At 48.0% G+C, this 13,637-nt stretch overlaps 1 protein-coding gene across 2 annotated transcripts in view; it reads right to left on the bottom strand.

Annotated features, from left to right (window-relative positions):
• Positions 1–13,637, bottom strand: part of Shb (SH2 domain containing adaptor protein B) — a 133,671-nt gene that overhangs the window by 68,867 nt on the left and 51,167 nt on the right. For both annotated transcript variants that reach the window (XM_042697972.1, XM_042697981.1), the window contains one exon: positions 11,954–12,074. In XM_042697972.1, the coding sequence (XP_042553906.1) occupies positions 11,954–12,074 (121 nt within the window). The remainder of the gene's footprint in view (positions 1–11,953; positions 12,075–13,637) is intronic.

The raw sequence follows: 13,637 nt of genomic DNA on the forward strand, positions 1-13,637 counted from the left end.
GCAAACTTTTTCTTCTTCTAACTTCTGAGTGTAAATTATGAAAGTAACAAAAACATCTGGGAATGACCTAAGTGGTTTCTCAGAGTGAGAAACTGTACAGACTATACAAATCCAAGGCCCTGGGCTTAGGTTCTAGGCCAGATCTTCTAGTAATCTTTTCAACTCTACCCTCAAAGCCCAGGGATATGTCAATATCACATTTTCTCTGACCCCAACACCTTTCCCACCTGCCCCCAAATGGTCTGTTGCAGGTGACCAGCACCTACTCTCAACCAAGCAGAATATACCATGTAATGTTCTGCAGGCCCCATTTAAAGGAGATGTCTAAATCCATACTTGACACATCTTCATGCCACAGTCACCCCCAGTGGAATGGCCCTTCAGAGGGCTCTATGCTTCAGTGAATGTTCCACAATACCTCAGCTTCTCCATAGAAACTCTAGATGCACTGCTCTTCACCATCTTACTTGGTGATACCATCCCACTCGCCTCCTACCTGCCCTGCCCTGGGCTACAGCTCTGGATTCAGATTCTCCGCCAAGCCTGTGGTGGTCCAGCATGAGCTCTTTGCTGAGCAGAGACATCCAGAAGCCAGCTGCACACAGGGGAATGGGAACTAGCTTGGAAACTGGGAAAGAAACCCTGGGGAGGTGCAGGCATGGGAAGCCCAGCTTGCTTATCAGATTAGCAGGTACTAAAACTGTTACTTGCAGCTCTGGGCCTCAGCTTTTTGTCACTGGGAAGGGCAAGAGCTGGCCCTGAGGATCTGCCTAGTCAAACTTCACATTTGACTGCCACCTCCAGAATCATCAGGTCCATGGGTTTCCCTCGGCCCACGACATAGCTCTTGCTCACCACCCTTGATCAGGGACCCCAAGCAGTCACGCCAGCCTCTGTTTCTGGTCACACTGGTAAAATGGAAGCAACCCATGTACTGCCTGCCACCTTAGCTTTAGGGCGGTGAGGTAGAATGCTATGACTGGCTCTCAATAAACACACGCCTGAGCAGAGATGGAAATGAATGACCCACACAGAAGCAAAGGGGCTTGAAAGGGTCAGGCAGACTCAGATACAGTTCTTTTCTAATTTGGCAGCAAGCTGCTAGAGCTGAAGAAAGGCATGTTGAAGGCCATCAGTGTGAGGAAGATGAGGGCTCAAGCACCTAGCCAGGGGCAGCAAGGAAGGCATACAGGGATGTAAGTCAGTTGTAACATGGAGGGAAACATGAGGAAAATTGGTGGGATCCCCCAGAGCCACAGGCTAGCAAGTGTGAGGCCAGAATCAGGGGATGGGATACCTGGACACATTGGACAGCAAGGAGGGATAATCAAGATCTACTTTCAGGCCTTGAGAGGGCCTTTTCCCTTAGGAGTCCACTCATTGCTCTCATGACATTCCACTCAAACCAGCAGGCTCTGACCTAGAGGTCACTACAAAGTCCCACTGATACCTCAAGCCCTGGTGCCAGTGGTTTGAGGATGAAAGTTCTGAAGTTTGCCACTCTGTGATCCTGCCCTCCAGGGGCTTCCAACCCAGCAGATAAGAAATGAAGAGATACGTTAAGTACCACATTGGCATGAATGGTATGAAGAGGCCCTGGCAGTGAGAACAGAAGACCAGCAGGGAACCTGGCCCCTAGGGAGGATCTTTCTCAGCACTGCCTTTATTAGGTGTCCAGTCTGATCACAGGCTGTATGCTGGGGAACAAAGGGGAAAAGGGGGCATTCTGTGTATTGTTGCTCATACTGCTTGTTTCTGTTTCAAAAACTGACCAGAAGTAGAGTGACATACAGACACATAAGGGCTGTACCAGTTTCAAGAACTGATAGGACACTCAGGAAGAAGGGGATGAGTTCAATCCTGAGGTACCTGCTATGTTACTGCACCCCCCCCCCAAAAAAAAAAACAAAAACAGAGATGCTGCTGCCAGGCGTCCTTCCTTGCACCACCAGACCTGAACACCATACAGATAACCCTCCGGGAGAAAAAGAGTCTAGCAGGGAGCAGAGTTCTTCATCAGCCACCACAACTTGGCTCTCTCATCTGTAAAATCTGCTTCCTCCCAGAGCCTCAGGAGGCACCTCGTCTAATATATAAAAGGCACCTTTTAAATACAGACCTCCATCAAACTCTGTAAGCCTCCATTAAGCCAGTCTGAGTCCCACACTAAGAAGATACCAATTAATGAGTCAAATAATAGGAAACCTTTTCAGCTTTCAGAGGACTGGGAGCTTCAGGAAGCAGTCTCTTTGGTCAGCCTTAGAGATCACTTTCTCTTCCATAATCAGGCGCTCAATCCTCTGGGGAGGGGGCCTTTAGCTCACTGGTGCATTCTGGGGCCCTTCCTCAATACTTCCACCAATGTATTCTAATTTATTTAGCCCCAAAGGCACTCACACCTGAACTGTCTGATGCTTCCCACAATCTTTCTTCCCATTCTCAGATAGGGCAGTCCCCAACAGGTAAGCAACATTCCTCCCCCTTGCTGAGGACCCCACCAGTCACCTGAGCTTCTCTTCCTTACACATGATCCCCTAATGGGTGGTGAGCTCTCTCACTCCACCTATCCCCATCTCATGGGCAGCACCCACATACACACTGCCCGGCCCCCGATTCAACTGACCTAGATGACAGACACAGCTAGAGAACCATAGAACCTGTCTTCCAGGCTCTGCTCCTCACTGTTCTAATCTTCTCACACACCCAGGAGGACATATTGTCCCAAACCACTTCCCAACTGTGTCATACCCCTCTCCAGTGGGTGTTTCCCACTGCCTCACACTGCCAACAACAGCTGCTGGACAGATGGAAGGCAGCAAGCCCTTAGCTGGGGTAAACTTGAGCCCCCAAATCTGTATGGGGACAGTTATTTTCGTAGTTTCTTGAAGAATCATCAGATCTTTTGCCATCATCTCTGGGATTCTAAAAGGCAAGATTGGGCAGGGTGGGGAGACAAACCTTTCCATTCCACATTCCCCTCCTGGATAGAATGCCAACGCTCTCACAGCTGTGGAAAGAGGGGCCGGGATGCATTCCAAGTGCTTGGCAGGGTTCCAGTCAGCACCCTGGGCCTCATATCTGTGATGCTGGGTGCAGGGAACACAGGGACAATCCATGAGCCCCTGGGGTTGTGATCTGCCATGAAGTCAAGAGTGGAACACAATTGCCAGCCTCTAGGCCAAAGGCAGCTCTCATCCTCAGAAGATAGCACAGAGATTTTTTTGGTGGGAGGGGGGGTGTCAGTCATGGGGCTTGAACTCTGGACCTGAGTGCTGTCCCTGAGTTCTTCAGCTCAAGGCAAGCGCTCCACCACTGAGCCATAGCGCCACTTCCAATTTTCTGGAGGTTAATTAGAGATAAGAGTCTCACGGACTTTCCTGCCCAGGCTGGCTTTGAACTGTGAACCTCAGATCTCAGCCTCTTGAGTAGCTAGGATTACAGGTGTAAGCCATTGGCACCTGGCTACCATCCTACTTCTGAAAGTGGCCATGCCCTGGGCCAAGTCTCTTGTTGATCATAAGGAAGCCTTTGACCTCCAGGGTCTGCAAAATGAGTTGGTGGGAATAACAGTCAGATCCTGCACTGACTATAAGAAGAGGGACTTTGTCCTTTGCTCATGTCTAGTGAATAGAACAGGGCTGGTGCATAGCAAGTGCTCACAAATAATCATCTGCTGAAGGAGAACATCATACTTTTCCCCTCAGTAAGGCCCTAAGACTTCAGCAAGTGGGCTTTTACCAAATGGGAAGAGTTGTTCACTGGGAGCTTTCTTTTGTTTCTCTTTTGTTCATTCATTCCCCATCCAGCGCTCAATCATTCCTCAAACCAGTGAGTCAAACCTATTGAGTCCAGAGGAGAACTGAAGATAAGTGACCAGCCTCTTCCTTCCAAGAGCTCTCAGCCCAGGGAAGAAGAGGCAACATCTTGCACACAGTCCACGGCCAGCTGCAGAGACAGCTTCTGTCCACCTGCCACCTAGAGGCCACAACCAACAATCTCCTTAACTCCCTGCCCAAACTCATATTCTTTAGACATTGCACTCTTCAGAGGAGGAAAGGAGGTCTCTTGGGTCCAGAGGGAGACTGCACTCTATAGACTAGACCTGGATGTCTGGAGTGATTAATGTGCTCATTAATATTCAGCTAGTGTTTACAGAGCATCTCTTTTGTGCCAGGCACTGCTTTAGCTACTGAGGCTCTAGGAAACAACAAAATGGACAGCTCAGCCCTTGTGACACCCCTACCTTGGGTGTGGGACAGCTGGTGGTAGCTCATGCCTGTAATCCTACCTACTCAGAAGGCTGAGATCTGAGGATTGTGGTTTGAAGCCAGCCTGGCCAGAAAAGTCCATGAGACTCTTATTTCCAATTAACCACCCAAAAGTTGGAAAGGGAACTGTGGCTGAAGTGGTAGAGAGTTAGTCTGGAGCAAAAAAAGTTCAGGGACAGCACCTAGGCCCTAAGTTCAAGCCTTAGGACTAGTATACGTGCATGCCCACGCGCATATGCGCCTGCGCGCGCATGCGCGCGCACACACACACACACACACACACACACACACACATGAAATAAATTTTTGTAAAATATGAGGTAATCCCAATAGCAGCAACTGGTAAGCCAGATGTGGTGGCCACAGGCCTGTTAATCCCAGCATTCAAAAGGCAGAGACAGAAGGATTGCAAGTTAAAGATTGGCCTGAGCTACCAGGTGAGACCTTTATTTCAAAACAAACAAAAAAATCTTAAGTGTTAAGGAACAAGAGCAAGACCAGTGAAAGGGTTGAGTGAAAATATAAAGATAAGCAGCTTCAATCAAATGCCACCCTCTCTGTGCAGCCTACCCCTTCTCTGGAGACCTAAGACAAGATCAATCCTCTCTCCAGTGTCATTCATTCCTCTTGGCTCATTTATACTAGAGTCAATCATGCTTGACCAGACTTTTCAACCTCCCCCATGGGAAGGCACCTAGGAAGCAAGGGACTTTCATCAGCCCCCAACCAATGTGTTACCAGTGAATACCTGCTATCCTCAGCCAGTCCTAGTCTTTTTTTTTTTTGGACAGGTCTCCCTATATAGTCCAGGCTGACCTCAAATTTGTAATCCCTCATAATCCTCCTGCCTCCCTACAGCTGAGATTATAGGTATGCCCTACCATATCTAGCCCTATTCTTACTTTGTTGAATCTTTCCTGAAAATCCAGATGTACTCATTGTCAAGGGTTCCAAGGGAGAGGAGAAAGTAGAAGAAGAGCCCCTGGAGTGCCAGTGCCCTTTTCCATGGAAACCCAGCTTCCTAATCTTCTCAGCCTGCTTTGCTAGGCAGGTAAGCACCATTGGGCTGGGCGTGTGAGTTCCACTGTTTCTCAAGAACAGGAAAGTCATGAGGTGACTAATGCAAAATCTATTTATACTTGATTATCTCCTTCCTGTCCAGTGGGTAAATCATTCTGGTAAATGATAGACTAGTCAGGGAACTCTGCACCATCCATAACCAAGCCTTCTGCCTGCCAGGCAGGGGGAGGTAAGGACAGGTTTCAAAACATTTCAAAACAAGGCCCCAGCACCCTAGGTTAGAAGTTAGGAGATCTTCTCTGCCCTGCTCTGTTCTGTTCTCTTCAGCTTCCTAACAGGTAACTGGCAGGTACTCCTCCCTGGGCCTCAAGGAGTAAGATGATATTGGGCTGAGAACTTTGCTCTTTAATGAGAGTTCCATCAGTGAGGAGAACAGTGACTACCATGAGAACTGAAGCCTGAGGCCCCTTGGGAGAGCGGGGAAGAGGAAGAGCACAGGGGAGGCAGAGAGTGAGAGGTAGCAGGGACAGAGATTCTGAGAAGACTCAGGGACACAACTCGGGGGGGAGGGGGGGGTGTGCAGCCCAGGTACAGAGGAGAGGTTAAGTTCATGGGAGCAGAGTCCAGGGCACTGCAGAGCTGGGCAGAGAGGGTCAGAACTGCACACTGGAAGGCCCTGGGTTCTGCAGCTCCTAGACCAGCATCAAGGAATGAGAAGACAGAACAGCAAACAAAATGGAAATCTCAGGAATGCCAGATACAGCTTTTCCACTACCCAGTCACGGCCCTTCTCTGAGAGGCATTCAGTGGTGTTCAAAAGTCTAGTCCTAGATAATAGGAGCCCAAGGCAGGGCATGCAATCAGATAGTGCTCACCTTTCCTGAGAGCAGAGGGCAATGTACTCACCACTGGAAGGGAGGAAAGTGCCAGGACTGTCAGAGGCTGTGCTGACTGGGGCAGGTGGAGAAGCCCAATGTGATCACAGGTAACCTGAGGGTGTATAAAGTTGCCTAAAGCCATCAACTCTTTGAATCCTCATGACACCCAATGAAGAAAAGGGAGAATGTAGCTTTACAGATGAGGGACTGAAGCCCAAAGAAGTGCAGTAATCTTCCCAGGGTCACACAGCAAGCCAGCAGCAGAGCCAAGGCCACATTCTCTGCCTGTCCTCTGCAACAGAGGTCATGCATGACTATAACACATAACGCAGAGGACCATTTTATTCAGTGCTGCCACTGAAAGAGGCCATCCCAGAGGGTAGGAAGACACAAGGGGACAGCCGATGGGCTTTATGAAGTTGAATAGTGCTAGAAACACCTAAAGTTACAATGGGCAGAAGGGAGGAGTAAGCTGGGCACTGGTGGCTCATTCCTGTAATATTAGCTACTCAGGAGGCTGAGATCTGAGGATCGCGGTTCAAAGCCAGTCCAGGCAGAAACATTCTTGAGACTCCTATCTCCAATTTATCACCAAAAAACTGGAAGTGGTGTTGTGGCTCAAGTGGTAGAGCACTCACCTTGAGCTGAAGAGCTTAGGGACAGTGCCCAGGCCAAGAGGTCAAAACTGACCCCCCCCCCAAAAAAAAAAAAATTAGGAGAAGGAAGAGGAGGAAGAGGAAGAAGAGGAGGAGGGAAGCGTAGCCAAGGAAGGCAGCCATGCCAGGGAAACAGACCTCTGCAAAATGACTTTTTCTTAATTCTCTCTTACTATACTATAAAGTTGGTTTAATAATAGAAGCATGCCGAAGACTTTTTAATGTGCAATTGCTTATGTAAAATGATCTGAAAATGCATTCAATTAATGCTGAAGTGAGTCATCTTGTGAGATGACACCTTGAACACTTCATAAAAGGCACAAAGGGTTAGTCAGTCAGTTCTACCTAAGCAGGGGTCCTTAGCGCTATAAACCTATGAGGACTAAGTGCACTAAGGGGTCCCAAGGGCCTCCTGCTCCAGCACCATGATGCTTTAGTTGGCTGGGCAGAGAACCCTGTAGAGAGTGACTGGCCAGAGAATTAACAGCACAGAATAGCACATGAAGGAGCAAGCAGGACAAAGCTCTCAGGCTGACGTGCAAAGCTGATATTCCCTGTGTACTCACATTGGCAACGTGTGCCCTATTTTTCAGGAATAATACTAAGTGATCCACACAGTCAGTACCCTCTACTCCATCAGAGGTTTCCAGCTACTGGAGATGCAGAGCCTGTGACTGAGACCTGAGGAAAGGGGAAACTATGTTGTGAAGCAACCTGACCACTGGCCCAACAAGAAGCCTGGCCTGGGGACACCAAATATTTAAACACAAGGACAGGACAGAAATCCAGAAAGGTCTAGTTCTTTCTTATATGAGGAAACTGAAGGCCAGATGGGCAGTGGGGCATGGGAGAGACCAAGACTATAATCTGAGAGATGGCCCAAGGATAATAAGAGGAAAGACTGAATGAATGAATAATTGGGATGAACCAGCCTGGTATTAAGGAATGATGTCCCCAGCCTTACCTAGATCCAAGGATGGGGTCCTTTAATGCTCCCTGTCTGGGGCTGTCATGGGTGAAAGGCAGATCAGTGAATTGGCGTCTCAGACCTCACAGGCTGCTTAAGCCACCACCCATCTGAAATGTTAACGTCCTTTTTCGTCCAAAGCTGGCAGTCTCGCATCTGCTTGGATCTCTCTGGAGATGGGTAGTTCATCGCTTCATAAGACAGCTTTACTTTAATCAGTGGATTTAAAACATTTCAAAAATGTTACTCATTTTAAAGCCTCAGTTTCCTTATCCACAGAAAGGAAAGCTTGGAGGGGTGTGTGTGTAATTATCTTTCCATAGCACTATCTTTTCATAGCCCTGTAGAGTTTAAGAGGCACTTTCAGAGATGCTGTGGGGGAGAGAGAATGAGGTGTAAGAGGCTGGTGGGCATTTGGGCTAAGGATCATGAAGACCTAGGCATCAACTCTGGAGTGACAATGTGATTCCTGTAGGTAACAAGTGGTAGCTGTAAAGGGGAACAGCTGAGGCAGATGGGGGCAAGGGCAGAAAAAGCCCTGGGTAAGCAGGCACACTTTTCCTTGGCTCCATTCGGATGCTCATTTATCTCTTCATAAAGATTTCCACCACTGTTGCCCTGGGCCCTGAGATACTGAGGACTGTTAAACCCCATCAGTTAAGCACAGTCCAAGTCAGCAGTGCTTGGAATCTAAACAGTAACAATGCACCAGGGCTAGACAGGCCCTAGAGAGAAAAAGCTGTATGGCTCAAACACAAAGTCAACTCCACAATTAACTAGCTGAATTGTCTTGGGCTAGCTGCTTAACCTCCCTGCTCTTTGGTTTCTCCATAGGTAAAGTGGGGTCCCTACACCTGAAAGGGTACAGGATCCAATGAGAACTCCCCAATGGCTGGAAACAAGTCTTAGGAATTTGACAGCTGCTTTCATAGTCATCTCTACTATCTATCATCACTGAGCTGGTCATTCACATGCAGCCAGTTTGCAGCCCAAAGCAATCACTATACATGTTCACTTTAGGAGACACATGGTATCATTCAGGAGACACATGCTACCTCTAGATCTGCTTGACTCCAGCCTGGGCAGCCATCCAGGCAGAGAGACACACAGAGGATACTTCCCTGGCACTAAGAGTTACACATATGCAGACATAAACCCCAGCATCAGCTCCAAAAAAGATTACCCTGAAAGGTGAAACTTAACTGTCTCTAATGCCACCCCTGCTCTTCTATAATCCCCAGCACCTTCCCCCCCTCTCCCCTCTCTTCTACCAGTGCTTCAGGACAAGCCATGTCCCCTCCTGGTGTGCTGATGATCCTGGCTGGTATCTATCACATCAATCACTTCAGTGATGGTACACACAAAGAATCAAGTCCCAGGGAGCTGTGGTAAGATCCTCACAACCAGGAAGTCAACCAGAAAGTGTCTCAAAATCATCCCCCACCCCTGCCCCTCCTTTTTTTGTGTGCTGGTCCTGGAGTTTAAACTCAGGACTTGGGCATTATCCTTGTACTTTTAGTGCTCAAGGCTAGTGCTCTAAGACATAAGCTCCACTTCTGGCTTTGTGGTGGTTAACTGGATAAGAGTCTCTAGGGTTTGTCTGCCCTAGGGTGGCTCAGAATCAGATCTCAGACTCCTAAGTAGGATTATAAGTCCGAGCCACCGGCGCCTGGCTCACCATCCTTCTTAAATACAAATGTATGAACAAATTGTGGGGTATTCTCTGGAAAGAATGCAGGAGGTCCAGCAGACTCCTGGATAGAGCCAAATACCAAACTTAGATTTGTCCCCATTAAAAAGGCCAGCCCTCAAGATGCTTCGGGGGGGGGGGGGGGGGGGTGGAGATGGGGAGGAGATGGGAAGGGTTGGGAAGGGGAAACAAAGGAGGAGGCAACAATGCTTGATAAGAAATGTACTTATTACCTAGCCCATGTAATTGTAACTCCTCTGTATGGTATTTTCACAATAATAATAATAAAAGATGCTTCTACCCTGCTATGTAGCCACTGCACTGCACTGCTATGTAGCCACTGACAGTAGCAGCAGGAATCTATTCCAAAGAAAACAGGCAGGGGCAAATTCTGTACAAATACCAGGTTCTCACCATTCCCTGAGACCCCTGGTGACAGATAACCAGAAAATGGCCCACAGAATAGCCCCTGTTCTGCCCTCAGGCCAGCCCCATGTGTACCAGTGAGACAGGGAAGGGGCTTATCCTGTTCACAGGCCTGTCATTTCCCCCTCTGTGATATATCCTAACACCCAATACAAATACTCTTTCCTTTAGGACCTCCCTGGGCACTTTGCAGCCAACCCACTGTGCCTCCTGGTGCAAGTTATCTCTGTTGGATGACAGTTTCTCCATCTGTAAAATGAGGCTGTTAGGCCTGACGGACCTCCTTGCTACCCTGATGTTATGAATGCTTGGGGCATCCTAAAGTCGCTCTTGTACTCAGTAGCCCTTTAAGACCTGCTAACCGCAGCCCAGCCAAGCTGGGAGAAGTCTAGGGCTACAGGAGCTAAAGCAGCCCCACATATCCATTGGAGTTGGTGGGCACTTGGGATCCCAACAAGGCCTGGGCGTACATCTGTGGTGAAGGCTCCCCCAAGTCACTGGAGGAGAGCTGTCCTTTTTAGAGCCCTGGCTCCAAGGATCCTCTTAATTCTTGCCTCTAGGACTACTTACTAGAGGAGTGGAGGAGAGTGTGCATGATGAGTGGCCTGGCAGAGGTCTTGGCTTGCCCTGTGCAAAGAAGCCAAGTGTTCTGGAGGCCACATAACCACTTTCTGTGAACAGGAGTTCCATGAGGCAGAGCTGGATCCTTTAGCAATTGTGGTCTCTGAAGCCCTAGAAGCTGGGCATGGGTCCAACACATAAGTGCTCACTAAATGCCATTCCTTGCCCTCCCTTCTACTTCAAGAGGAATCAAGGGTGGGGTGTGGTAGTGCATACCTGTAATCCCAGTTCCTGTAGGCCAGAGGCAGGATTAACTGTTAAAGAGTTTAAGGCAGCCTGCATAGCAAGACTTAAGTCTTTTTAAAAAGAAAAAAGCTGGGATGGTTGAAGTAGTACAGCACTTGCTTACCAAGTATGAAGCTCTAGGTTCAAGTCCCAATACCAAACAAAAAAAGAGGAATCAAGGGAAAGTGCTCAAAGATGCTATTTACCAGTCTTGTGTTCTGGGCCATATATGACTGTTTTGACAAGAAAGAGCTACTAGGGCAAAGTCTCCATGTTTCTTATAAACCTGTCATGAAGATCAGGTTTTTATTCTGTCACCGGCTACAAGATAAGAATTCCTAGGTACATAGCTACAGATAATTTTGTTCCTACCAATTCACCAGGTCTTGAACCATTGCTTCCTCTTTGGTCTTGGCTGCTAGAAAAAGTAAAGTTTTATATCTCAAATGCTGTATGTTTTAGTATAAATTTTTTGATGGACTATCCCCCCATTTCTATAAAAATCTGTTGTTTTTCTATCATCGGTTAACTATACATGACATCCGTATACCTGGCGCCGTCAGTCTGCTCCTGGTGTACGTGAAACATAATCCAGTAAACAGCTGGGAAAATTCAATACAAATGTGATATTCAACCACCACTTTGAAGGTGGCTCAGTGGTAGAGTGCTTGCCTCAACCACAACCACCACTTGAAAGCACCATCTTCCTCCGTGGCCAGCTCCAGCTCCTTCTCTGCATCCTCACCAAGTTTTGGGTCTAGTTGAGTACTAGATTTAAAAATGTGGTTTTCCCCAAACAAACAACACTGACTGCTCAAGGCAGAAAAGTGGAGCTTAGTGGGAGGTCTTTGGGTCACAAGGACACCTCGTGAATGGATTAATGTCATTTCCTGGGAGTGGGAGAGTACTTGCTCTGTGGGGCTTCATTAGTTACAGGAGAGTTGGTGTTTACAAAGCAAGCACCAACCCCCTCATGTTTTGTTTCTCTCAAACGAAAAGTCTTCCATTCTTAAAATAGTCTGCCATTCTTTTTTTTTTCCTCCTGTGTTAATGATGCAGCCTGAAGATATGGCCAGATGTAGCTATCCTAGTTCGGAATACCCCCACCTCTGGCACTGCTAATTTTTCTTTATATATTATCCAGGCACGGTACTGTATTATAGCATTAGAAGGCATATCAGACACTGTGCTGCTCAGCTTACCTGTCATGATCCTCTGGGCTTCATAGGGCTCCATGTAGCCAGCACTCTCCCCCTTTCCTGCTTTGCTCTTGAGATCATTCTTGGCATCAAAGGGATCAGAGTAGTCATCAGCTATGGTCACCTGCAGCAAGGAAGGGGGGAGGGGGGAGATAAGTTCACCAGGGCTTCTTTTGTTCATAACCAGGCTTTGATCCAGTAAACACCAGCTGAACTAAGAGGGAAAGAAGGGCCAGGAACTTGAGCCAGTGCCCACACACCAGGAATCCCAGCACAAGCCCCCTGAATCCATACACACAGCCTAGCCCAATTCAGGCAGTGAGGTGAGAGCACAGGTCCTCTGGTCCAAAGTCCTGAAATGTAGAACACAGAGGGTGTCTTTGGAGAACGTGACTCAGTAGAATGGAATGGAAGTGGAGGAAATGATAGAAAGAAGATTGCAGAAAACTTAGAAATGCTGACAAAGCCCTGGTGCTGGCTGAGGCACAGAAGAGCTGTCTACAGATAATTATGTTCAATGTTCCATTTCCCCCAAATCTGGAACACAACGCCTTGGGTCATCAGACAACAATCTGGTGAGATCAATGCATTGTGCAGAAGATGACTGAACCCCAGACAGTCAAATAAAAACACCGACTCCACTCAAGAGATGGACAAACAAGCCCAGGAAAGGCTTTGGAGGCAGAAGGCCTCAAGTGAGGGCCTAAGCAGTATGCAGGGCACTTCCTGTGTCCTCACTTTTCTCTCAGCTACTGCCCAGCTCCTCCCTCTGAGAAAAGTTTCACTTTGGCTGCAGAAGAATGAGTCACCTGGGCAGGTCTCAGGGGGAAGAGGACTACCCAAAGAACATGTGTATCTAGAATTCTAAGGGTTCAGAGACCTAGTTATACATTTCCCTGGCAGGATTGACAGTTCCCAGCAGCGGGCTATAAGGAAAAACAGCAACTTCCCTCCCACCTCTGACTTTCTAACTTTTTTTTTTTTTTTTTTGGGGGGGGGGGTGAATCGGCCAGAGGGAAAAGCTTAAGAACCCACTCAACCTGTACCTTCACACCCCAATTTGGTACCCTCTTAGGTCACACAGCAGTACATTTAGGAAGGGGAAGGTTAACATTTCCCACCACCCTTGGGTTTACTGAATTGTTATTTAAATCATGGGTTTAATTAGAAACCACAGGAGCCTCCAGTCTCTCCCAAATGCTGGAATGCAAGGCATCTGCAGGACCAGCAAACCCAGGGGAAGGGAAAATCCCTCTTTGTCTGTTCAGTGAGTATAGTTTGTGGGGAACAAGTGACCACTGGCTGCTCAGAGTATGATGCTGCCAGCAGAAGGTTATCGGGCAGAGCAGTTCTGGCCTTCTGTGGTTGGGACCAAGTGCAGATATACAAACAGGAGCAGATCTGCTAGTTAAGACCCACCCATCTCAGGGCTGCCTCCAGATGAAGAGGATGGTCAAACTCGGGGTCCAGCGGGCACATCCAGAAGCTGACTTTGTAATCAGGGCTTTGCTGGAGACTCAGGGAGCTCAAATGACACTACATAGAGGAAAGAAGAGGGTGGGGGGGAGCTCTGCCTGTTGATGCCTTTCATTTGATATTTGTACTCTACCATTTGCAGAACACATTAGGGAGAAAATTATATGCAGGAAGCACTGTCAAACAGAACAGTTCAGACACAGGGGTGAGG

The sequence above is a fragment of the Dipodomys spectabilis genome, unplaced genomic scaffold (assembly GCF_019054845.1).
Source record: "Dipodomys spectabilis isolate Male_0828 unplaced genomic scaffold, ASM1905484v1 ptg000006l, whole genome shotgun sequence".
NCBI classification, from domain to species: domain Eukaryota; kingdom Metazoa; phylum Chordata; class Mammalia; order Rodentia; family Heteromyidae; genus Dipodomys; species Dipodomys spectabilis.